This window comes from Elaeis guineensis, chromosome 2, assembly GCF_000442705.2.
Source record: "Elaeis guineensis isolate ETL-2024a chromosome 2, EG11, whole genome shotgun sequence".
In the NCBI taxonomy this organism is placed as follows: Eukaryota; Viridiplantae; Streptophyta; class Magnoliopsida; order Arecales; family Arecaceae; genus Elaeis; species Elaeis guineensis.
The window spans coordinates 77250884-77278401 of NC_025994.2; the positions used below are offsets into that span (position 1 = coordinate 77250884).

The 27518-nt window shown below is 38.6% G+C and overlaps 1 protein-coding gene across 1 annotated transcript; it reads right to left on the reverse strand.

The window, feature by feature from the left end:
- Positions 1 to 17172: 17172 nt before the first annotated feature.
- Positions 17173 to 24254, reverse strand: LOC105057782 (protein IMPAIRED IN BABA-INDUCED STERILITY 1). Its single transcript, XM_010940481.4, is given in 10 exon segments — positions 17173 to 17567; positions 18365 to 18497; positions 18591 to 18643; positions 18646 to 19186; positions 19253 to 19364; positions 19944 to 20041; positions 21266 to 21493; positions 22486 to 22803; positions 22905 to 23189; positions 23772 to 24254. Coding segments are annotated over 9 exon segments (2070 nt in total). The 5' UTR covers positions 24102 to 24254; the 3' UTR covers positions 17173 to 17567; positions 18365 to 18392.
- Between the last annotated feature and the right edge of the window lie 3264 nt (positions 24255 to 27518).

Genomic DNA, 27518 nt, shown 5'->3' on the forward strand with positions numbered 1-27518 from the left:
TCCATAAGGTGTAAATAGATTTTCAAGAGAAAAAGAGGAGTGGATGGAAAGATAGAGACTTATAAAGCCCATCTAGTTGTCAAGGATTACCGTCAGCGTTATGGTATTGACTATGACGAGACTGTTGGGAATAGTGTCCCAAAGCCAATCGTCAGCCTGTTGACGGTTGTGCTCCTTTTGTATTAGTACATGAATTATAAATAAATAAAAATTATTTTGGTATTTTTTCATCATAAATATTTCATCTTCTAATGAACTCCTGTGTTGTGGTGAAGTCCTTAGGACTATTTAGACTCGACAAAGGAGGATTTATCGCTAGTCCTTAAACATGTTCGCGACCAAATGATACGTTGTTACCAAGGACGACAACGTTTATCAGCATTGGTCGTTGTGTGCCAAATGGGTTGGTTATCCTCATAACCAAAGAGTGTGGAGACACTGGTATGGCATACAGGTGAGATATAATGGTACATCTGCACTGAACGTGACCAACTCCGGAGCTATTTCTGCTGTCAAGTTTGCTCCGATGGGATATGGGTATAAATGTCCCTCCGACCTGAGACCGCCACGGTGACTTGCAAGCAACTCACTGCACTTAGGCACTGGACTACCTGAATTTCTAATTCAGTGATGAAGGCTGCTGGGTGTAGTCAAGTACTTGACTTGTCGGTGTGTGTGTCAAGATGGGATTGACCACTCCAGTTTAGGAGCTGTGTACAGTCGTATTTCAATTTAGCAAAATCTTGGCCAGGATAGTCCTAGTGAGGAGTCACAGGACTAATTGAGTTGAGCACGTTTCGGATGATCTCATCAGGGTTGACAGTTTAACCCTGAGTCGTCCTAAACACAGGGGTCAAAAGAGATGAATTATACGGTAACCATATTCACGTAGGTTCTGAATGTTGCGATTGCGATTATTCGACCTATCCGATCGTCGGGTACTATTGCTAGATGGTCACTTTGATTAGTACAGGAATTGGTTCCTGTGCTACCGGCTTAGGTTCGAACCTGCGGGGTCACACACATTAGAGGATCTTTTCTGATCTGATGGCTGATTATGAGTCTTATCTGTCTGGGACTCTATGATTGAGAATTAGGATTCTCTGATCATGAGTTCCACACATTTTGGGTACCGGGGTCAAAATTTTGAATTTCAAATTTTGAATTTCAAATTTTGAATTTGAAATTTGAATTCTTTGATCAGGGTTTCATATCGATGGTCTCCGATGCCTGATTGCCCATCGAATTTGGACTCAATATTTATGAGATATTTAATTAGTGATTTGATCGTTAATTAACTCAATTTGATTGAGTAATTATTTTTGGATCAAGTCTAATTGAATTGGATTCAGTTTGGATTGACCCGATTAGGTTAAATGTTGACCTAATCGCTAAGGTGGTTTAGTCCCTGATTTGATCAGGGGTTAGACTTAGTTAATTCTGATTTAATTAGGATTTTATTAAGCCTAATTAAGCCTAATTATGTTGGGTTTAATCTATTCTAATTGTGCTTAACCTATTTAGATTAGGTTGGCTCAATTTGAATCAAACCATCTTGTTTTTAAATTCCCTGCGACACCCAACTTCCTTGCACCCATTTGAATTCACGAGAAGAAACTTCTCGTGAAATTTTTCTCATGCAAAACCCTTCCCCACGCCCTCATTTTGCACCATATTGATGGATAAAATAATTAGTTAGCCATTCAAATTCAAAGCATGTTTGAATTTGAATGGATAACTTATCACTTGCCCCTTCATCCTTATCCATTTTGTGCGCCACATTACTTACACGAGAAAAGGTTTCTCGTGAAACATTTTCTACGCACAAAGAGCCACGCCCCTTCTCTTCTCACGCCCAAAAGGATAGGGATAAGTTGGTTTTCCTTTGAATTCAAATGTGTAACCACTTGTCTTTATCCTCTCACGCGGATAAGACACGTTCGACGTTGTTTTAAAAATGGAAGAAAGGTGGGGCGTGCGTAAAAAAATTTTAAGAGAAAGAAAGTGGGGTGTGAGGAAGGCTTGTGTGCGAGGTGAAGGTCCAAAACCTTCCGAGAGAAAAAGAAAGAAAAGAGAGAAAATTGGGCGCAGGGTTTTTGGTGTGTACCCTAGGGTTTCTACCTAGGGATCGGGAAGTGAGATTGGTGTGCCACGAGTGTCGTGAGTCCACTAAATTTTAGGAAGAGATCCATCAGCCTCTCAAGCAACTGTGCAGACGATCCAGAGTGTCTGAGAAGTCGGCACACATCGATCGAAGGAGTTCGATCAACATCTGCCATCAAAAGGATGAAATCACGAACTAGCATTCGTGAGGAGCTGATCAGACGGAAGCTTCATGTGGATGATCCGCAGAGGCCAGACATTTGTGTGATTGCGATGTGACGATCAGAGCTCCCCGATGGTGATCAGATTGCGGTGATCGACTACCCGCAAAAGGTGATGTGTTCTGAACACAGTACTGTAAAAGGTTTACTGATTCAAATTTGAATTTCAAATTTAAATGCATGCTGTTGTATCATATTTAGATCCTAGTGTAGGATTAATTAGTATTAATTAATGAGATTAATTAATAATTTTACTGTAAAATAGTAATTTTGAAAAAGTTTTAAAATTACCATTTTGCCCCTGCACAAAATTTTGCTACAAATGGTATCAGAGCATGGTTCTAGAATATGATATACATATGCATGCATAGATTAAGGTGTAATCTATAAGTTTAAATTTGAAATTCAAAATTTAAAATTCAAAAAAATTTGAAATTTGAAATTTGTTAGAAGTTTCAAATTTGAAATTCAAAATTTGAAATTTGAAATTTGGTTGAAATCTCAAATTTGAAATTTGAAATTTAAAATTCAAAATTTAAAATTTAAAATTTAAAATTTAAAATTCAAAGATTGAAAATTCGAAATTTGAAATTTGGTTGAAATCTCAATTTTGAAATTTAAAATTTAAAATTTGAAATTTAAAATTTAAAATTCAAAATTTAAATTTTAAAATTGATATATTTAGATATACTTGATCCAAGTAGCAAGTAATCTAATTGGGTTGGTTGCCATGGCAGTCCGATCATAGGAGAAAAGTAGGGTTTAAAGGCCCTCTCTTCCCATTCGATGGGGTCTCCTATGGCGGTAGGGGTGCCGATGCAATTATATCCCATGCCGATGAAGCAGCGAAAGGACTTAATTATAAAATTTATCATGAATGTGTTAGATTAGATCTAAAAAAAAATTTATGATTTATTTTGAGTTATTTTCTGTTGTGAAATGAGCAATAGGATTGCGGTTTATGAATTGTGCTGATCCGTTTGTGAAATGAGTCAACATATTTGGTGAACAAAAAATAAAATCTTTCAAAATTTGAAAATTATTTTTGAAATGCCAAACCCTGACCCATCAGTCCAAGTACTTAATTAAAAGAATTAAGTATTGTCCAGTAGGTCTAGAATTGTGAATTAAGACCTAAGACAATTGCATAAACTTGTGGGTCAATGGGTTAGATGAATTAGGTCCATAATTGGGTTAGACCTAAGGTTAGCTTAAAAAATGGACTAAATGGAGTAATTGATCAAATCTAATCAAAAGTTGAATTAGATTAGGTCAAGGATACTCTAGACTCAACTTCAATAGTTATAGTTGAATGGGTCCATGTCTTTAACTAGACCAAGATGGACTTAATTCATGGCTACGCGGTGGAGCCCTATTTACTAAGTTGATCAAAATTAAAACTAATGAACCGATTGGTGTCTAAGGTAAGTTCGGCAGTTTTGACTAGTGATTCTTAAGCGGGAGCTACTCGCATTGATTCGATCATTGACGAGTTAATGGCAAATCCCCACCACTGATCTCACTTACCTGGCCAATCTGGTAAGTTAGATTTTGATTAGATCACTTGGTGATTAGAGCTCACCCATGTCATTAGGTAAATCAGTGTGACTGATTTAGGTGCTCCTAATGCCAGCTTTAATTAAATCCTTTTTTAATCTGACTTGGTGAAGTCAGTGGGAGGATTGAAATTGGCTGGATGATTTCTTCTCTACTATTCTTTAATAAAATCTTCAAAATTATTAGGTCCCTAAAATGATTAAGTTATAATGATAACTAAGTCATAGCCTCCCATTAACTGAGTGATAATGAGTCCATTAGTTTAATGATCATTGGAGGCCCAAAGGCCTGGTGCTCATTGGCTAATGGAATTATTATTCATAATATGATAATTTGATTGAGTCTTTCTGATGGTGGTTAGGTTGGCCGGCCAAAGTCGGGCCTGATCATTTATTGGTCCGATTCACTAAATTAAGTCATGTTAATGGTTGGACCTAACCAGATCTTTTCAGTGGAGGCCAAAGCCTACTGATTAGGTTCTGGGGCAAAATCAATTACTAGAAGTTGTTTAGAGAAACAACTGGTTAAGAACCTACCCATAGATGCACATGGGTTGACCAACCAAAGTTGGGCTCGTGTGTAGTCTGTGTGGATTCTAGTACCCATTAAGGAATTAAAGTAATTCTTCGAATTGGAGGATGAGGCTACCAGTTCGTAAAAATATTGAGAAAAACTTTAGACTAAAGTCCAAGTCTTTAGTATTAATTTATGTACTAATAGAGATCTCGTTTTTTTTATGCAGCTATGGCTACTACCCTGTCGCTCCGATCATTATTAGATAATGACAAGCTCATGGGACCCAATTTCGATAGCTGGTATCGAAAATTGAAAATCGTCCTTGAGCATGAGTGGATCCTTTATGTAGTAATGGATCCAGCACCTGAGGAGCCAGCTCCGAACGCTAGTAAGGCAATCTGAGACACTTACTTAAAGTGGCTCAATGACCGCACCACCGTTCGATGTATTATGCTGGCAGCAATGAATGACGAGTTCAGTCGAAGGTTTGAGAACGCCCAGCCACAGGAGATGCTTCAAATGTTGAATGACTCCTTTGGCACGCCTGACGATGTTGAAAGGCACAAAACTAGTTGTGCCATTTTCAATGCTCGGATGAGGGATGGGGCCTCAGTCACTGATCATGTACTGTACATGATCGAGATGATTGAGCGCCTAAGCAAATTGGGCTTTCCTCTGCACGAGCAGCTCGGTAAGGATGCGATCCTTAATTCCTTGCCCAAGTCCTTCCTCCCATTCCTTACTCATTTTTGAATGACAAAGCCTGCAGTAAACTACCACGGATTGTTGGGGTTGCTGCAGAACTTTGAGAAGGATCACCAACTCCATAAGGAGTCGGTGAATGTAGTGGGAGGGTCTTCTTCTCATCGTCAACCCTTTGGGAAGGGAAAGAAGAACAAGAAGAAGAAAAATAAGAAGGTGCAATCTCATGCTGGGACAGTAGCACAGGGTCAGACCAAGAAGAGCAAGCACGACCAGAGCCAGGCGGAGTGCTTCTTTTGCAAGAAGCAGGGGCATTGGAAGAGAAACTGTCCTCAATACATTGCCTCCCTGGACCCGAACAGGCTAAAGAAGAAGCAAGGTAATTATATGATAACTCCTTGCAACTTTTCGATTTGTGATACTACTGCCTGGGTATTGGATACCGGAAGCCCTTATCATATTTGTAATTCGATGCAGGGTCTGCAGGTCAGTAGGAGATTTGATGAAGGTGAGAGGTTCCTGAACGTTGGAGATGGAAGCAAAGTTTCAGTTCTAGCTTTAGGAATCATGAGTCTTGTAATCAATTCTCGTAATGTAATTCTGAGTGAATGTCACTATTATCCAAGTTTTTTATTAAATATTATTTCTGTAGACCTTTTGGCCATGTACGGTTATGATTTTTTAATAAAAAAAATATTTACAATATCATTTTGAATGGTGTTACAATATTTGTTGGACAATTAAATAATGGAATTTACTTACTATCACAGCCTGTTAATATGGTTCAAAACTTCGGTAAACGCTCTAGAATAGATAATGTGTCAGAAGTCTACCTTTGGCACTGTAGGCTAGGTCATATCAATAAGAACAGGATAAACAGGTTGGCTCAAGAAAGAATTCTTGAAGTTAGTGATTGTGAATCACTTCCAACCTGTGAGTCCTGTCTTCTTGGGAAGATGACCAAGTCACCTTTTACTGAAAAAGGTGAGCAAGCCAGTGAACTCTTAGGTCTGGTACATTCTGATGTATGTGGACCCATGAGCTCAAGTGCAAGAGGTGGATTTTTTACTTCATAACCTTCACAGACGACCTATCTAGGTATGGGTATGTCTATTTAATGAAGCATAAGTCGGAATCATTTGAAATGTTCAAACTATTCCGAAATGAGGTAGAAAAATAAACTGAGAAGTGTATTAAAACTCTTCGATCTGATCGAGGAGGTGAATACCTTTCCAATGAGTTTCTGACGTATCTAGGGAAGAATGGGATTCTCTCTCAGTGGACTCCTCCTGGAACACCACAGCATAATGGTGTGTCTGAAAGGAGGAATCAGACCCTGTTAGACATGGTTCGATCCATGATGGGGTTTGCTGGTCTGCCGATCTTCCTCTGGGGATATGCGCTCGAATCGGCTTGTTACCTTCTAAATAGAGTTCCGAGTAAGTCTGTAGCCAAAACGCCATATGAGATATGGATAGGACGTAAGCCAGTACTCTCGCACCTTAGGGTTTGGGGGTGTCTGGCTTATGTTAAATATTTAATTACAGACAAACTTGGACCTAGGTCTGACAAGTATAATTTTATTGGATACCCAAAAGAGATCAAAGGGTATTATTTCTACCTTGCTGATGAGCAAAAGGTGTTTGTCAGCCTTAAGGCAATTTTTTTTAGAAAAGGAGTTCCTTAGTGAAAAAATTATTGCCTCTAAGGTCGAACTTGACGAAGTTCGACAGGTGGAAAAACTGACACATGTTACTGAACCTGAACCGGATTTGATTAGATCAGATTCGGAGCCCATTGATTATGCACCCTTAAGACGGTCTGGTAGAGTACCACATCAACCGGACAAATACTATGGTTTCTTGATCCGGGTGGTGATCCTGTCGAACTTGATGAAAACGATGAGGATCCGATCACCTACATCGATGCAATGCAGAGACCTGACTCTGAGAAATAGCTAGAGGCCATGAAATTCGAAATGGAGTCCATGAAGGTCAACGATGTGTGGACATTGGTTGACCCACTCGAAGGAGTAAAACCCATAGGGTGTAAGTGGGTCTTCAAAAGGAAGAGGGGCGCAGACGGAAAGGTGGAGACCTATAAAGCCCGTCTCGTTGCCAAGGGATATCGTCAACGTTATGGTATAGACTATGACGAGACGTTTTCTCCTGTGGCAATCCTCAAATCCATTCGGACTATGAAATCTGGTAGATGGATGTGAAGACAGCTTTCCTAAACGAAGAGCTGGACGAAGAGGTATATATGATACAACCTGAAGGGTTCACATCCACAGATGAGTCTAAGGTGTGCAAGCTACAGAGGTCCATTTATGGACTTAAGCAGGCATCTCGGAGTTGGAACATACGTTTTGATAGGACGATCAAAATGTATGGCTTCGTTAAGAATGGAGAAGAGTCCTGCATTTATAAGTGGGCTAATGGTCCAGTAGTAGTATTTCTTGTATTGTATGTGGATGACATTCTCTTAATCGAGAATGATGTCCTTGCATTACAGGGAATAAAGATTTGACTATCGTCACAGTTCTCCATGAAGGATCTGGGAGAAGCTTCCTACATCCTAGGGACGAGGATCTATAGGGATAGATCCAAAAAGTTGCTTGGCTTATCCCAGTCCACGTACATTGATACTATGCTGAAAAGGTTCAGCATGAAAAATTCCAAGAAAGGCTATCTATCGATAGGCCATGAAAATTCTCTCTCGAAGAGGGATTGTCCGACAACACCTCAAGAGAGAGAGCGTATGGGTAGGATTCCATATGCTTCGACAGTGGGATCTATCATGTACGCCATGACATGTACACGACCAGATGTGGCATACTCACTAGGGGTAGTGAGTAGATACCAATCTGATCCAGGAGAGAATCACTGGAAGGTTGTTAAAACCATCCTGAAGTATTTAAGAAATACTAAGGACCAGTAGCTTATATATGGTGAATCGGACTTGAGACTTATAGGGTTTACAGACTCTAGTTTCCAGTCTGATCGCGATGATAGCAAGAGTGTGTCAGGATTTATTTTTACCCTTAATGGTGGGGCTGTCTGCTGGAAGAGTTTCAAGCAGCACACTGTGGCTGATTCAGTATGCGAGGCAGAGTATATTGCTGCATCAGATACTGCCAAAGAAGCAGTGTGGCTGAGGAAATTCATCACCGAGCTCGGAGTAGCACCCTCCCTTGTTGGTCCAGTTCTGCTCTACTGCGACAGCTCTAGAGCCATTGCTCAGGCGAAGGAACCAAAGGCACACCAGCGGACGAAGCATATTCTGCGCCGCTACCATCTCATCCGGGAGATCGTGGATCGAGGTGACGTCGACCTTCAGAAGATCGACGGAAAGGAGAACCTGACCGACCCATTCACTAAAGTCATTGCGGTGAAGGAGTTCAACGACTACAAGTCGAAGATGGGTATTAGATACTGCACCGATAGGCTTTAGGCCAAGTGGGAGATTGTTGGGAATAGTATCCCAAAGTCAATCGTCAGCCTGTTGATGGTTGTGCTCCTTTTGTATTAGTACATGAATTATAAATAAATAAAAGTTATTTTGGTATTTTTTCATCACAAATGTTTCATCTTCTAATGAACTCCTGTGTTGTGGTGAAGTCCTTAGGACTATTTAGACTCGACAAAGGAGGATTTATCGCTTAGTCCTTAAACATTTTCGCGATCAAATGATACGTTGTTACCAAGGACGACAACGTTTATCGAGCATAGGTCGTTGTGTGCCATATGGGTTGGTTGTCCTCATAACCAAAGAGTGTGGAGACACTGGTATGGCATACAGGTGAGATGTAATGGTACATCTGCACTGAACGTGACCAACTCGGAGCTATTTCTACTGTCAAGATTTGCTCCGATGGGATATGGGTATAAATGTCCCTCCGACCTGAGACCGCCACGGTGACTTGCAAGCAACTCACTGCACTTACGTACTGGACTACCTGAATTTCTAATTCAGTGACGGAAGGCTGCTGGGTGTAGTCAAGTACTTGACTTGTCGGTGCGTGTGTCAAGATGGGATTGACCACTCCAGTTTAGGAGCTGTGTACAGTCGTGTTTAATTTAGCAAAACCTTGGCCAGGGTAGTCCTAGTGAGGAGTCACAGGACTAATTGAGTTGAGTACGATTCGGATGATCTCATCAGGGTTGACAGTTTAACCCTGAGTCATCCTAAACACAGGGGTCAAAAGGGATGAATTATACGGTAACCATATTCATGTAGGTTCTAAATGTTGCGATTGCGATTATTCGACCTATCCGGTCGTCGGGTACCATTGCTAGATGGTCACTTTGATTAGTACAGGAATTGGTTCCTGTACTACCGGCTTAGGTTCGAACCTGCGGGGTCACACACATTAGAGGTTCTTTTCTGATCTGATGGCTGATTATGAGTCTTATTTGTCTGGGACTCTATGATTGAGAATTAAGATTCTCTGATCATGATTCCACATATTTTGGGTATCGGGGTCAAAATTTTGAATTTCAAATTTTGAATTTGAAATTTGAATTCTTTGATCAGGGTTTCATATCGATGGTCTTTGATGCCTGATTGCCCATCGGATTTGGACTCAATATTTATGAGAGGTTTAATTAGTGATTTGATCACTAATTAACTCAATTTGATTGAGTAATTATTTTTGGATCAAGTCCAATTGAATTGGATTCAGTTTGGATTGACCCGATTAGGTTAAATGTTGACCTAATCGCTAAGGTGGTTTAGTCCCTGATTTGATCAGGGGTTAGGCTTAGTTAATTTCTGATTTAATTAGGATTTTGTTGAGCCTAATTAAGCTTAATTATGTTGGGTTTAATCTATTCTAATTGTGCTTAACCTATTTAGATTAGGTTGGCTCAATTTGAATCAAACCATCTTGTTTTTAAATTCCTGCGACATCCAACTTCCTTGCACCCATTTGAATTCACGAGAAGAAACTTCTCGTGAAATTTTTCTCACGCAAAACCCTTCCCCACGCCCTCATTTGTGCGCCATATGGATGGATAAAATAATTAGTTAGCCATTCAAATTCAAAGTATGTTTGAATTTGAATGGATAACTTATCACTTGCCCCTTCATCCTTATCCATTTTGTGCGCCACATTACTTACACGAGAAAAGGTTTCTCGTGAAATATTTTCCACACACAAAGAGCCACGCCCCTTCTCTTCTCACGCCCAAAAGGATAGGGATAAGTTGGTTTTCGTTTGAATTCAAATTTGATTTGAATTCAAATGTGTAACCACTTGTCTTTATCCTCTCACGCGGATAAGACACGTTCGACGTTGTTTTAAAAATGGAAGAAAGGTGGGGCGTGCGCAAAAAAATTTTAAGAGAAAGAAAGTGGGGCGTGAGGAAGGCTTGTGTGCGAGGTGAAGGTCCAAAACCTTCCGAGAGAAAAAGAAAGAAAAGAGAGAAAATTGGGCGCAGGGTTTTTGGTGTGTACCCTAGGGTTTCTACTAGGGATCGGAAGTGAGATTGGTGTGCCACGAGTGTCGTGATTCACCAAATTTTAGGAAGAGATCCATCAGCCTCTCAAGCAACTGTGCAGATGATCCGGAGCGTCCAAAAGTCAGCACACATCGATCGAAGGAGTTCGATCAACATCTGCCATCAAAAGGGTGAAATCACGAACTAGCATTCGTGAGGAGCTGATCAAACGGGAGCTTCGTGTGGATGATCCGCAGAGGCCAGATATTTGTGTGGCTGCGACGTGATGATCAGAGCACCCCGACGATGATCAGATTGCGATGATCGACTACCCGCAAAAGGTGATGTGTTCTGAACACAGTACTGTAAAAGGTTTACTGATTCAAATTTGAATTTCAAATTTAAATGCATGCTGTTGTATCATATTTAGATCCTAGTGTAGGGTTAATTAGTATTAATTAATGAGATTAATTAATAATTTCACTGTAAAATAGTAATTTTAAAAAATTTTAAAATTATCATTTTGCCCCTGCACAAAATTTTCGCTACAGAGACATTCTCTCTTGTGGCAATGCTCAAGTCCATTCGGATTATACTTGCTATCACTGCACACTTAAATTATGAGATCTGATAGATGGATATCAAAATCACTTTTCTTAACAGAGAGCTGGAAGAAGAGGTGTATATGATACAACCTGAAGGATTCATATCCATAGATGAGTTGAAAGTGTGTAAGCTGAAAAGATCTATTTATGAACTTAAGCAGGTGTCTAGGAGTTGGAACATGCATTTTGATAAGATGATCAAAATGTATGACTTCATTAGGAACGAAGAAGAGCTTTGCGTCTACAAGTGGGCTTCCAATTCTGTAGTCATCTTCTTTGTGCTGTATGTGGATGACATACTATTTTTAGGAAATGACATTCCGACTTTGCAGAGTGTGAAGCTGTGGTTATCATCACAGTTCTCCATAAAAGACTTAGGATAAGCATCCTACATTCTAGGGATGAAGATCTATAGGGATATATCTAGAAGGTTGCTTGGTTGTCTCAATCCACGTAAATCGATACCTTGTTGAAGCTATTCAATATAGATAATTTCGAGCAAGGCTATCTTCCGATAGGCCATGAAATTACTCTTTTCAAGAAAGATTGTCCGACAACTCTTGAGGAGAGAGAGCGTATGAATAAAATATCATATGCTTCGGCAGTGGGATCTATCATGTACGCTATGACATGTACGAGATTGGATGTCGCCTATTCACTAGGGATAGTGAGTAGGTACCAGTCTGATCTAGATGAGAAGTATTGAAAGATTGTGATAGCAATTCTTAAGTATTTGAGAAGTACTAAAGACTAATGGCTTATCTATGGAGACACTGATATGAAACTTGTGGGATATACTGATTTCAGTTTTCAATCAGATTGTGATGATAGCAGAAGCGTGTCAGGCTACGTATTTATCTTGAATGGAGAAGTTGTTTGCTGAAAGAGTTTCAAGCAACATACTGTGGTCGATTCTATATGCGAAGTGGAATATATTGCTGTATCGGATGCTGCAAAGAAGGCAGTGTGGTTGCAAAAGTTCATTATCGAGTTGGAAGTTACACCTTCTATTGATGGCTCTGTTTTGCTGTATTGTGATAGCTCCAGTGCCATAGCTCAGTGCGAAACAACCAAAGTCGCACAATCACACCAAGCATGTTCTGCGTCGCTATCACCTGGTGCGAGAGATCATGAACCAAAGTGCCATCGAGCTTCAGAAGATCAACGAAAAGGAGAACTTAGCTGACTCCTTTACTAAAGCTCTCGGGTTCAAATAGTTTGATGATTTCAAATGAAAGATGGGTATAAGATACTGCCTCGATTGATTTTAGTCCAAGTGAGAGTTGTTAGAAATTATGTCTAAAATCAATCATGTGACGATTGAGTTTCTCTTTGTATATGAATTATTGATAAATGAATAAAAATTATTTTGATATTTTTCATCACAAAGTTACATCTTCCTTAAACTCTTGTGTTGTGATAAAATCCATAGAATATATTAGTGTACAATAAAGGAAGAATTTATCATATAATTTTTAAATATGTTTGAGACCAAATGATATGTCATTATAGAACGATGATACTTATTGAGTGGAGGTCGTTGTATGCCATATGGATTAGTTGTCCTCTTAACCAAAGAGTGTGGTGACACTAGTATGGCATACAGGTGAAATGTAGGAGTATATCATCACTGAATAAGTAACTCACCTACTGAGCGTTCTACTGTCAAGAGCTGCTCGTGAAGTATATGCGTATATGTATCCTTCAGATTTAAGATCACCATAATGATTTGCAAGCAACTCACTATGTTTTGGTGCCAGACTATCTGGATTTCTAATACAGTGATGGAAGGCTACTGGGTACAGTCAAGTATTTGTGAAGTCTGTATGTGTATCAAGATGGGATTGACCCCTTCGAATTATTGGAGTTGATATACCGCTGTATTTTAATTTAGTAAAGCCTTGATCAGAATAATTCATGAGATGGATTTGAAAGGTTGAAATACAATGTGGATGAAGCAATTTGATTGACAGTTAACCTAAGACCATCCTAGAGCATTCAGGGTCAAAAGGATGAATTATGCGATAACCATGTGTATGGATTCTGAAATATTTCTTTGCGATAATTCGACCTATCTGGACATTGGGAATCATTGCTAGATGATATTTCGATTAGTACAGGAATTGGTTCCTGTGCTACTGGCTTAGTGTTTGAACCTATGGAGTCACACGTATAAGTCAGACACCGTATGAATGAATTGACCTATATTTATATGTCCAATTTAGAAGTACTTGACTTGATTGAACATATAAGCTAATTTGATTGAGAATTAAGTTATGGTCAAACGGGATTGAAGAGTTGACTATGTCTAGCTAGCACTACATATAAGGTTCAGATTCATTCCTGAGGATGAACAGTTTCTGATCTATAATCTATGGAACATATGAAAAATTAAATTTCAGTACTAATTAATTTCAATTAGATCTGAATTAATTAGACTTAATTCGATCAAAATTTAAGTTAGACTTGGTACAAAAGTCCTAAAGAGATTGGGATTGATAGTTTTTCGAAATTGTTTCGAACCAGCTTCGAATTGGATTCGAATCGGACTCATTTTGGATGGGATATGAGAAATCCTTCTTGTACTAGGATTCTCCTCTCATATGGACTAACTAATACTTGGAATGGTGCTAGTTTGGGGCATCCCATGTGGGTGAGAGATTGGGTGCAAAGTGGTTGTCATAAGTGATGCAATTCTATCTCATGTAGGAATCCTTCTTTCATGAGTATTGACTGATTCAAATCAGATTTGAGTTATGAGTCTTATACTTATTGGTTATGGGATTCATTTATAAATAGAGAGGGTCTCTACCTATGGATGCATAGCAAACAAATCAGATTGAGAGAAGAGAGAGAGAGAGAGGCGTGAGAAGAGAGAGAGGTTCCTTCTTCTCATCCTTGGCATCTCCCCTTAGTGCCGCCCCTTTCTCCTTAGCGAGGGGCCATTCTTGGGCATCCCCCTTGCTGGTGTGAGGTGTCACACCAGCACCTCTCTTCCCTTATTTGATTGGATTGCAAAGGTGATTCGATCGGAGTTCATCCTGCTTTTCTGCAGCATCTGGTGTGCATACGAAGTAGAGGGTCTGCATATCCAGACATCTGCGAAGGTTTAATTTAGATTATTTGAGATTTGATCTCTGATTCTGCTGCTAATCAGGTAAGAATTTGATCTTTATTCATGTAGATTAATAGAAAAATTTTTAGATGCAACTTGGGTTATCCGAAGAGAAACAGTTTTTCTTCGCTTCATGGTGAATAGCAGATTAATATTTAGAGAGGCAGAGTATCAACTCAAAAGAGTATCTTACAAATGCTGTTTATTTACCTCTCTTTATAGATGAGTTATTGATAACTGTTTGTAACGGTTAGACATGTGGATCCACTTATTTCTACTATGTGATCATAGGATGGATGGTTATAGCCACATTGATCATATTCTAGCCATTATGCACTTTCTGCCTGGCGATTTTCGATATATGGACTCTATATCGGCAGTCTGAATATGTCGACTATATGTCGGCAATTGTTAAAGTCTGAATAACCATCGATCGATAACTATGATACGTCATAGTCATCAGTCTGAAGTCAGTTGAGTCGTCATAATCGAGTTTGCTAGGGAGGTTGAGAATAGCCGACTGTTGGTCGGCCAACCGATTGATAATCAACGGTTCGAAGTTTGTGCTCGAACCGATTGATAATCAACCGATTGATAATCAACCGATTGATAATCAACCGATTGACAATATATAATATTCACTTTAACAAGATTTTATCGGTAAAACTTTATTATGTCACAAGATTAGGAAAGCAATTGAGCCGAGCCAAGTAGTTCGAAGCTTGTGCTCGACTTAACTCAAAATATTTATGCTCGAAACTCAGCTCGAGATCAATCGAGTCTTAATCTCTAACTCGAGCTCGACTTGATAAAAAATAGGCAAAATTCGAATCGACTTGATTTGAATATCAATCAAGTTATATTCGAGCGTAAGTTCGAGCTCGAAATCGAGCTTTAGTCTATTAATAACATATAAATTAATATATATTTATAAATAAAAATAATATTATTAAAAATATATATGAATTCAAATAGATTAGTGAGCTTTAGAGCCGAGTATTTTGCTACTCGAGCTTGATAATAACTGAATCGAATTGAGCTCAAGTAGCTCATGAGCAGCTTGACTCATTTGCATCTCTAGTCACAATCCGTCCTAATTCAAGCATGATGCTAGATTTCTAAAGTGGATCTTTTTATAAAATATTAACTTTGATGAGGGTTTATTCGCAATAATGCAATGCCTGAGTTTTCTATTGCTCACATCACATGGGGTGTGTGGACAGATCAAATTGAAGGCTTCTTATAGAAGTTCCTGACACTTCACTTTCTAAGGATCATATGAAATATTGCAGTTACTATTGAGCTAGTCCCGCCACTTCATAATTTAACCTTTTTCTTCTTTCCCCGGGATAACAAGTATGGGCAGTTTAAGCTAGTTCCAGCACTAGGAGTGTCAGGCCTGCCTTAAATCCACATAACATCTATAGATAATGTAAATACTATAGTTTGGATTTCTTCGTAACTTTTTTTTTTTTTTTGGCTCAACTTCAGACAACATGATTATAATCCTGTATTATATAATGAATACAAGGGAAGATTGTGTCAGAGGGAGAAAAGTGAACTAGCCCAAAATGAGGATTAGGTATCAGCTTAACTAAAAATTTGGAAAGCTAACAAAGCTTGTTCCTAGATATTGCACATCCACATATGTCCAAATTTTCATACATATTTCTGATCGAGCTAAAATTTAATTGAATTACATTCGGCTCATAATTTTTCTTTTCCAACACAAATAAATTTTCATTATCTAAATTATTCAATATCTTTATAAAAGTTCAACTACATTGGAGTGTTTCCATGGTCTAGTCTACTTTGAATTTGACAAAACATATTGCTTTTGTGTATGTCCACTGGATCTCCCTGTTACAGTTGTTAGGTTTTTTTGTTTTCCTTTTGTTCAGTGAAAGCTAGGCTAAAGCTTTGCTGAAGTAAGGGCGGGATCGACCCCAAGCCTCTTGTATTTATGCAAAAGACTTCACCAACTTTGCATTTGGCACCCTCCTAGTTTCTCATTGTTGACTGGGTATTTTGAGGAGCTTTTTGTGCGTGCGTGCGTGTGTGTTGGCAGAATTTTAGTGTCGCAGGCTTGAAATCTCTTTGGCATATCAGATACCAAGCAACATAGAATTTTAGTGTCGCAGGCTTGAAATCTCTTTGGCATATTAGATAACAAGCAACATCTATTTGACTATTTTTGCCTTGGGTTTAAAAAAAAATGCGTGCTTTTGATGCTATACAACCTATCTTTACAGGAGAATTGCCTCTTTTTGAGGCATGAGAAATTCTTTATGCGCCACCTGCAGTGTAAAAAATAAGCATACCATCTTATTCGATTGGTCCATGTAGCCATCGCTTCCCAACGCGCATTTAATGTCAGTAATCGATTTTTTTATTTAAAAATTTTGTACGATGAAAATATTTTTTTAAAAAATTATGACAATCCTTCACAAAAATTATGACACCCCCTGCATAAAAGGCTAAACTGAAGCGGGGTGTCATAATTTTTAAGAAAGGGTGTCATAATATTGTACGGGAGAAAAAGATAATGAATATATGTATAAACAATATTATGACATCCCTTCTTAAAAATTATGACACCCTTTCACAAAAATTATGACACTCTGCTTCAATTTCGTCTTTTATGCAGGAGGTGTCATAATTTTTGTGAGGAAGTGTGAAGGGATGTCATAATTTTTAAGAAAAATATTTTTGTCATATAAAATTTTTAAACAAAAAAATCGATCTGCTGGTATTAAATGCGCGTTGGAAAGCGATGGCTATATGGATCAATCAGATAAGATGGTGCACTCCACATTGAATTTTGTGCACCGCAGGCGGTGCACAAAGAATTTCTATTTGAGGCATTTAGAAGATCTAATGGATTCGACCCATTTCACAGGAATTTGCTTTCTTAGCCGTTAAAGTTCATTCTCTGAGTTCTCAAATAGCTGTGAATTAAAAGATAATGTTTGCAACTGACTTATTGCACATCAATAGCGCCAAGAGCATTGAAAGTACCAACTGATGACTTGGAATGGATCCCTGAATTCACTTATGATTAATCAAATAATTTCACTTTTAGACTTGATTTGCAACAGAAAAGATTCATGTATGACATTTCAAATCATCTTCACCCTTTAACTGGTAGATCGCCATTGTGGTATTTGTTCTTGGAGTAGCTCAGTGTACACTTCTCAGATTTCTGAGGACACTGATACATCCAGAATGCTCTTCCCGGCGGCAACAGACACCTATATCGATTAGTAAGAGTAACATGTCCATAAATTTCAATGCCCTTGCTTTGTTCCTGCCCAGAAAATAATGATAGTCATTGTCATTCCTCTCAGTAGCATATTAAGAAACAAATATTTCTCTACCAAACAACAATGAAGTTTGCAACTAAAAGTTATAATAAAGAAAATAATGAAAAGCCAAATCCAAGAATGCCAAATTCTAGTAGTTTGACAGCATATTCTAACTAATGATGCCAAACCTATATGCATAGATATCATATTAGTTTTAAATGGCAGATCTGCAGAGCATAATTATCCATTCAATGAGTGATTACATTTTATTGCCCCTTCAGTCACTGACGATGCAATATCTAATACTTTATGTTAAGGATACAAGGACTCTTGGTTTCTTTTTTTGGGTGTCAGGAATTGGGGCCGGTTTCATGACTTGATGCCATGGCCGGGTTGACCTTTTGGTAGTAGTAGAATGATAGATGATGAACATGAAAACAATACCAGTAAAGCAACTGCTGATTAGATTAAGCTTGGTCAAGGAAGGATAAGCTCAAAGATAAGTGAATGAAGCTCAGTGAAATTCCGTAGTGAAAAGGAAGAATATAGTCGTAATGTCAGTGAAAACTTTCACCCTGCACGGCATGAAGTAAGATGATCCTGATGGAGAGAGATGAATCGAAGTAGTGAAAAGGGATTTATGACGGTTTTAATTTCCATTTCAGAGTACATGATGTCATGACAAAAAGAGAAGTAGGACATCAAGCTAAGCGAAGGGAATGATGGTTGCTGCAGAAAAATGGATACACCCATGAAATGCTAACCACAACCTCCTTTTGAAATGAGGCTTCATTTTTACCTTTCTGGAACCATTATCTGTGAGCAGCTTAGCGGATGTGCCTTCCATGCTTCTCTAGAAGTTCATCAATCTTACATGGCTGAGACAGTAGAGGCCCACATGACTTAACTCTTTGTCCTTGATCCTCGAAATCCTGAGAATGTTTTTTTTCCAAATGGACAGTTAAATTGCTAGCTAAATAGACAGTGAAGTAGGGAAAAAAATGGCAAATTAACTGCATCAGTACCAAGATGCTGCACTTAGTTGATTTTGTATCTCTCTTGTAAAGTGCATCTGAAAATCCCGAGAATGGTAGGAATCAAAGGAATCAAGTAAGTCCAGTTTTCGTGGATCGGACCATTGGTTCATAATCACATGATTTGCCATCTTGTATCGCTCTGAAATTTCTGGTTCTGACCGTTGTGTGAGCACTTCATCCTTTGCAATCTCATATGGCTTGCAGCTGTTACACTTGGAACGTGATGCATGTCCAGCATATCTGTCGGCTTGTCCCTTCAGGTTGGAAGGATCTTTTACATGTGAGATATTCAAATGATCTAGTGCACAAGATATGTGGTTTCTTGAGCTGGATCTGGAATGAGATTTGATATATGAACGGTTTTCTTTTGGTTTCTTTGCCCATGCAAAGCCACTAGAGGCAGACACCTGCAAGGGACCTGAGGGAAGAACGTCTTTCTGACAGGTCTGCTTTACATGGTGACCCTTGTCTGGGGGATTGATTTCTGGTATTGCTTGCAGATCTATTAGCAGTCTGGTGTCGCCATTCTCTCTTGGATCTCTCTTTGTGCCACCAATACTGCCTCCAGTTGTTTTCCATGAGTCCTGCAGGAACAAAAAGTTTCTGATCTCTGAATCATATAATAGATAGAGAGAGAGAGAGAGAGAGACCTTTTGGAGAGATGCTTCTTTGCTTAGCCCATTTGATTCTTGTGAAGTTCTATATGTTCCTAAAGGTTTTCTTGTGGCTTCTGTACCACGTGGCCTACAATGGATCCTTCTCCTTCAAAAAAAAAAAAAAAAAAATCTAAAACTGGTTAAAACTCTACAAAGCGAATTGTCTGATGATGGTATCAGATATGAGTAATTACATTTCCTTTACTGACTTACAAAGATTTGGAAAACAGGGGTGGCTTTGGCTTTGACATTGGTCACAGCCTTAGAAGGCTTACTTGTCACTGGATACGTTAATAACTACTGATGGAATGTATAATATTTACAGATATTTTAGCTGATTTAATACTTATTTTTGGCTAAGTTCATACTAGGATTCCCTTAATTGTTTAACATAGAAAGAGCAAGAGCAAGTTTCTGGTTTTGAAAGTATGGAAGCAAAATATTGTAAACCCAATATCTGTAGGTGCTTTGTGCATATGATGTTAAACTTCCATAATTCCATTGATATCCAACTTTCTAAGGTCAAACATCCACAAACTGAATTTACTTGCAATGCATGAACCTGAGCAACTAACACAGCAAGTAAGAGAACAGTTGATAATCATTCTTCTAGAAATTAGCTTCCTCTTCTTTTTTTTTCCCCTTATCTTGGAAGTGTGAAGTCATGAAGATTGTTAAAGCTTACCTGCGTAAGTCCTCACGGGCTTTTGCATCAATCTCCTTGTTAGGTGGGTATTTTGGCAAGCTCGACGGATCACATGCATATGGTTTTGACTTGAAATACTGAACAGGAATGAGGAAAAAAAAGAACATCACATAGTAATTGCAATGTGACATACCAATATTATCCCCAAATATTTTAGATTGGAAGTATTTATGAAAGAAAACCAGATTAAAAAAAAAAAACTCAGACAAGTTGTCACAAACATGTCGTATAGATGTGGGTAGTTTGGCAAGCTCGACGGATTACATGCATATGTTTTTGACTTAAAATACTGAACAGGAATGAGTCAAAAAAGAACATCAAATAGTAATTGCAAGGTGACATACCAACATGATCCCCAAATATTTTAGATTGGAAGTAGTTATGAAAGAAAACCAGGTTAAAAAAAAAAAATCTCAGACAAGTTGTCACAAACATTACTGTCATATTGACATGATTTCTTGTGATAGATAAAAGCAGTAAAAGGGAGAATATTATAGCTTAAGCAAGTCTTCTGGGGCCAAAATGCTACAATTATCCAAGATGGTCGTATGCTGAACTTACAATACTCCAGCACTTTCCTACTGTCTATTTTTGGAGCATTTACAGTTTCTCCTAGAACTGATAAAGGTCTTGAAAGTCTAGTACTCCTGGAACCCCTTGCTTCAAAGATTAAAGACCATACTCTAAATATGAGAGAGAGAGGAGAGGAGAGAGCATAGAGTAAAGCTTCTTACATTGTCATAGAGGTCAGTGAGCAACAGACATAACAGGCCATCAAAGTTGGATTCTGTTTGCTAACCAGGTTGGTAGAGACCATGACTAGTGATAGTCTTCTTGACCAGAAATAATTTGGAGCGGCCAATATCAGTGGCTAGAACAGATGGTAACATCTATTGTGATGCTTGAGTTGTTTGGGGAAATGTATGTCGGTCAAATTTATATAGCAGAGCACAATCATCAAATTTGGATATAGGTTCTTTCTTCCATCAATTCAGGTTCTTGTTTGGAGGGGAAGGTAAATATATGTTTTCTGGTTCTTCTGTGATTCATTGTATCCTCTTCTGTAATTTGCAGTTCTATATTTTTTTTGGGCAACATAATCATATTAAGTTTCATCCTTTTTCAACCAACAAGCTACTGCTTAGAGATATTTTATAAGAAGTGAAAAAAAAGCAAGCAAGCAGTCCCTCCAATTAGATTGACAACTGTATGACAATTTGTCTAAAACAGCACAAGAGAAAAAAGCATTATAAATGAAATATGTAACATAATAAGAGATGAACTCCTTTATATAAAGTTACCTCAGATGCAAGAGCAGTTGAGGCTGTGCCACGCTTATATGGTTCAACAGAGAGGAAAATTTCTAATAAGCTAGAGACATTTTCTGGTAAACATTTAAGTCTCTCTCGGAGGCAACTCCCATAAGGTTGATGCGGTTTAAAAACCGTTGCATGGGGCAACTTGGACATTTTCCAAAATTCATCTGGTGGAGAACCACACAGCTTAAATATCTTATGTATTTGTTCAACCTGAAAGTAAAAGAAAAATAATTACACTTTATAATTTACCATAGTGCAAGTTTTGAGCATGAGAAATATATTTTTAATCTATAGACTGTTAGATGAAAGAAATGTTACCCCAAAATATATCTATATGTATGTATGGATGAGTATGTACATAGGTACATATGCACATACATACATTTGTATGTGCATACATATGTGTGTGTAACTGTCAATTGTATTCAGATGGTCTAAAGGAACAGCTTGTTGGCTGATAAAAAATAGTTTCGACAACTATCAATTGTACGTATTCCACTGCATTGCTAGATGGCTGCTGCTTCTTTTGTCAGAATTAGAGATGCAAATATGCTATGTAGTGTTTACAATACTATTCTGAAACTACTTCCTGTGGTCTATAGTACACGCATAAATTCCTGAGTTGTAAAATTTTTGAAATAATCCTCCTCCTATGTTTGATTTCATGAGAATATTGTTAAAGTCAGATATGCACCCATTTTAATTGTTATCATTCAGGTATTCTACCGATCAACCATGTCTACATCTGCAATACCGTGCCGGTTTGCTTTCTTGGCTAGTTTCTCGGAATGTACCCCATTAAATTGATATGTAGCTAAATCATAATGCATTCCACAGTCCAGAACCTTAAAGAAAACTACAGCATGAAATTTTTATAGTGAAAATGCTGGGAAAAATTCGAGATTTGCAATTGAGTTGTCTATTATTTACTACAGAAAAAGGAAAGGATTTGTATCATCTTTTCCCATAACATGCTGTTTTCTGCTTTTTCTTGCTTCTAGTCATTTTTATTCCTTTCTATTTGAAAATTGCACTCTTCATTATAAATTAAAGGAAAAAAGAAATAAAATAGACTGAAGTGTCATGGTTCTGTTATTATCATGGTTGATCTGTGCACTTGTCCTGTTCCTCGAAGTAGCAAGATAATCTTTTGCATTTTAAAAATGAAGGGAATATGCACAAGGTATACATAGGATGATTACCTCAGTTCTTCCTTGGAAGATTGGCTTCCCAAGAAACACTTCTGCAAACACACAACCAACGCTCCACAGATCCACAGATGCTTCATAGTCTGTTGAACCCAGAAGAAGTTCAGGCGGGCGATACCATAGCGTCACAACGCGGCTAGTTAGTGGTTGTTTTTGCCCGGAACTGAAGAAGTTTGCGAGACCAAAGTCGGCAATTTTCAGGATGCCATCATTATTAATCAGGAGGTTCGCACACTTGATGTCACGATGCATGATGCCATGTGAATGGCAATGTTCAAGTCCAGATAGTAATTGTCGCATATAGCACTTGATCTACAACATGTATGCATATGAAAGTATTTAACTGTTCAGGTTCTCTTATTCCAATTCTTCACTTTATAGATTTCACATACTTGTTGAGAATGTTGACAAACCTGTGGTTCACTGAACTTGATGTCAGGAGAAGACAACAACCCAGCAAGATCATGCTCCATATAGTCGAAGACAAGATATATACTAGAAGACAGTCGAGAAGTGATCAGTCCCTCCAATTTGACAACATTGGGATGGTTGAGCCTGCGGAGGATCTGTATCTCCCGTGCCATGAACCTAACACTCTCAGGCTCGTAAACGTCAAACTGGACCTTCTTCAATGCAACAATTTTTCCTGTCTCGAGTTCGCGTGCTTTGAACACCCTGCTGTAGGTACCTTGTCCAATCTTCAAATGCAGTTGACGTGGAATAAGATCTAGTCAGTAATAGGCATGCAAAGAAGCAAAAACGGAATGTTTCGATCCAAAATAGAACCACTGGATGTCACCAGCAGGAAAAACATTACAAAATCATGCAACAAAATACTCATCAATCTAACATATCATGATCTCCTCAGCAGTTTTAGCAGATTCCAATATTTGATAAAACATGCAAACTTTTTCTTCTTTTTTTTTTTTTTTTGAAAATCATAAATTTATAACAACGAATTAGAATGACGAAAACATAAATTGTTATCCTTTCATCGATCACAACCACTTTTTTTCTCAGCCGTTATTAAAGCCATGATAGAACATTAGACAACTGAGAACATCCAAGAACCGCTGAAGAAACAAAGCTGGAAATGTGGAGAACTTTGTCATAAATCACGATGCATTCAATCATAGAATTATTGCATGGATTGATCGTGGGGTCATATGGCGGCCCATCCACAATCTTCCTAAATCTTCGATGTTTGCATGAAGAATCTTGTGATTCAACACGCGATGAGAATAGCTTCTAAATTGCCTGCCATAAATTCGATTCATTACCTTGTCCATTTTCTCAAAGGACTCGGCTTTAAGCGGCACCCATCCCTGAATGGCTTCTCCAGCAACAGCGGTGAGCCAGGCGGGCCAGCCGGCAGCGACCTGCTCTCCCTCGATGTAGCGATGCAGATTCCCCAGCCGAAAGCTCGTCGAAGTGTTGGTGCTGCTGATCTTCCCCGACTCCCCGGACTCGCTGCGGTCCCCAAAGTCGTAGCTCCCGAGCTTCGGGCGGTTGAACAGCGACGACGACGCCGCTTCTAGATTCTCCGACACGCCGGCCGAGTCGATGACCGGCGTCACGAGGGCGACATTCTTCGACGCCACGCAGCCCATTGCGCCCTACGTGTCCAATGGCATCGGCGGGAGGCTGGGGCTGCCGGTGCCGGAGGACCGGGGGAATGATGAGAGGGAGAGGGGATCCAAGAGGGGAAATAATGGATGGAGATGGGGGGAAAGGACCGGAGAACAGAGGAGAATCGGGGGGGAGGGTGGGTCACGGCATGGCTAAAGATAGAAAGGTGGGATTTTTATCGCTCATTCCGCCGTGTGATGATGCGGGGTGCGTCACACTGCGTCGGATTTCCACCTCGCGCGCGAGATTGGCGGGAAACGGGAGGAGAAGGAGGGTACGACGGGTGGGATTCTTCAACCAACCCACCCCCATATCAAATCGGGCCAATATAGCCGTTGGAAATGACGGAGTCGTTGGGACTTCGGACAACCAAATCCAATGCCAGATCATGTGTCGTGCATCACAGAATCGAATAGGAAAGCTCCGGTCGAGCCGATTATAGAATACTGGGAACTTGAGTTTGGATTTTGTTCACTTGATTGATGTTTTGTTTTTTAAAGTACATATACCTTCTTTTGATTATTGCGGAGAGTGCAATTAAAGATGAAAATTATAGTTTTCTATCAGATCAAAGCAAATTTTATTTGATTTGATTAAAATTAAAGATAAATATAAATTTTAAATAAAATATTTAAAATATATTTGAATCGAACATAAATAATAGTATGCCTAATACAAAATTTGATTTGATATAATTTTAATTTTAATTTTAATTTTAAAATTATAATTATTTTAAAATATTTACATAATAAACTCCTTATTCAATCTCATCCATCTTATCAATCTAATCCAACCCGCACCATCTATTTTATCCAATTTGATCTAATTCAAGATAAGTACGGAGTGAATATGTGTCACGCCCTCGATCCGAGATTGTGAATCGAGGGTCGCGGCAACCACCGCATACTTATGAAGAACTCTCTCCATAAGCATGCAAGGTATCTCATCACGATATCAATGCATCACAGCGGAATAAATTTAAATAATTATTATTCAACTGTAATTCAAGTAATTAAATCAAATGTCTTACATCCAATAAAATTTTTTCTAAAAATAAAACAATAGATCTAAGTTTATTGAAGTTGACAATGCTAAATCTCGCCTCTAAAAGCTCTGTCCCAATATTTCTTCCCACGCTCGAAATTAATTATCTGAATCTGAAAAATAGAAAGAAAGGTAATGAGCTAGACAGCCCAGTAAGTAACAAGTATCTCTACCAGATATTTCAGATATTATATAATTTCCAAGAACAATGCTGCAAACAAACATAAGAGTATATTTCATGCTGATTTAATACAAATCTAATATTTTCAAATATTCACACATAATATAATCATAAATTCGATTCGATTCAAAATACTCGTAACTCAACAGCCTCGACTATGACCAACGTTTAACCCCCATTGGCGGGGTCCACAGAATACCAGCGCACAACCCCCACTGGCAGGATCCACAAATACCAGCGCACAACCCCCACTGGCAGGGTCCACAACACCAGCGCATAACCCCCACTGGTAGGGTCAACTGAGTACCAACGTATAATCCCCATTGACGGGGCCCACTGAAACATAATTAGGCTGAGAGCATAAATTCGATCTGTATCAAAATACTTTGTATCATAATATATCATAATTTTTCACTGATCATATGCATAAATCGACGTACCATAATATTTCAAAAGCACTTTTCTTTCAAAACATAATTTCATAAATCATGCATAATTTCAGAGAATAATTATTTATTTTCAGAATAAATATGGAATATCTCGAGAAGATGATTCATTACTTACCTTTCACGGAACACTGAATGAATAGATCGACTAACTTCTAGAAGATTCTTCCGTGCCTATTATCTAAAATTATATTTTTACATTAATTTTAATTCAAAATTAAATCTAACAAATCCAAAATCAAAATCTCACTTAAAATCAGACTCTTCTCTAAACTCGATCAAAATCATCAGATGAAACCTTCCACTACGCTAATCCTAGAGGAATAATTTTAGAGAGAGAGAAGTCCATCAAGAGAGAGAAACAATCTAGAGAGAGAAAGTAGAGAGAGAAAATTCAATTTCAGAGAGAGAAAGTTAGGGTTCAGACTGAAAGAAGAGAGAGAAGAGAGAGAAACTCTTCTCTCATCATTTATTATTATTATTATTATTTTTATTTATTATTTATTTATTTATTTATTTATTTATATTTATTTATTTTTATTTTTTATTTTTTTCTTTTCTTTTCTTTTCTTTTTTTTCTTTTTCTTCTTTTTCTTCTTTTTCTTTCCTTTTCTTTTTTTTTCTTTTTCTTCTTTCTCTTTTCTTTTTCTTCTTTTTCTTTTCTTTTTTTTCTTCTTCTTCTCTTTTCTTCTTCTTCTCTCGGCTCCTTCCGGGCCGAACAGGGGACGGCAGTCCCCTCCTTGTGCCGGGCCATTCAGGCCACGGTCGCCGCGGCGGAGGCCGACGGCAGAGGGGGGCCACTCCTCCGGTCACGGAGGGGCATGGCCGGCGATCGATTACGATCGCCGGCGCCGAAAAATTCACGGAAAAAAGAGACCAAAACAGAGGTTCCTTTTTCCGATCGAAAATCGGTGACTCTCATCGCCGGCAGCCGCGCACAAGGGCACGGGAGAAGGGGAAGGAAGAGAGAAAAAGAAGGGGAACTCACCTCGACCTCTGGTGACCCTACCGGCGAGCAATCACGGTGAAAACGAAGCAAGGATCCGCGGCTCTAATTCAGGAAAATCGGAGAGGAAAAGAGGGGAAGAGGGCCGATGATCGGCTTCAAGGGAGGGAAAGTCCTTTTATAGAGAACCCTAGGACTCCGAGAGGTCCTAGGATTTCGATCTCGCCCGGGTCTCACCGGAGAAGAAGACTCCTATCGGGAGTCTTCTTCCCAATTTTTCCTCTATTTTTTTTTTTTTGGACTTGGGTCTGCTGAATTGGGCTTGGTTTTGGGCTATGACATTCTTCACCCCTAAAAAAAAATTTCGTCCTCGAAATTTTTCATACCTGTCACCATTGTATTGGAAGCCTATGGATTCTGTTGAGTAAGCGTATAAACTCTTTCCTGGGTTTTAGAAATCTGTCCACCACCCTTATGTTGTCCTTCATAAGTTCTTTGGCCAACTTGATTTTCTGTATTTAGTGGGCAGCTAGCAATTTTATGATCCATCTGACCACATTTGAAGCAAGCACCTGTATTCCAATAGCAATCCTTGTCTGCATGATTTTTGCCACATCTGGAGCACGGCTCACCATCAATCTATTGAGTCTTATTATCTATTACTCCCTTAGTTGATCTTTTGATGTTTTTATTATTCTGCCCTTGTATATCATTTGATTTTGCTCTCTTTCTTTGCTTTCTTTTCCTTTCCATGCGTTCTTCATTGACTTCTCTTTCAATT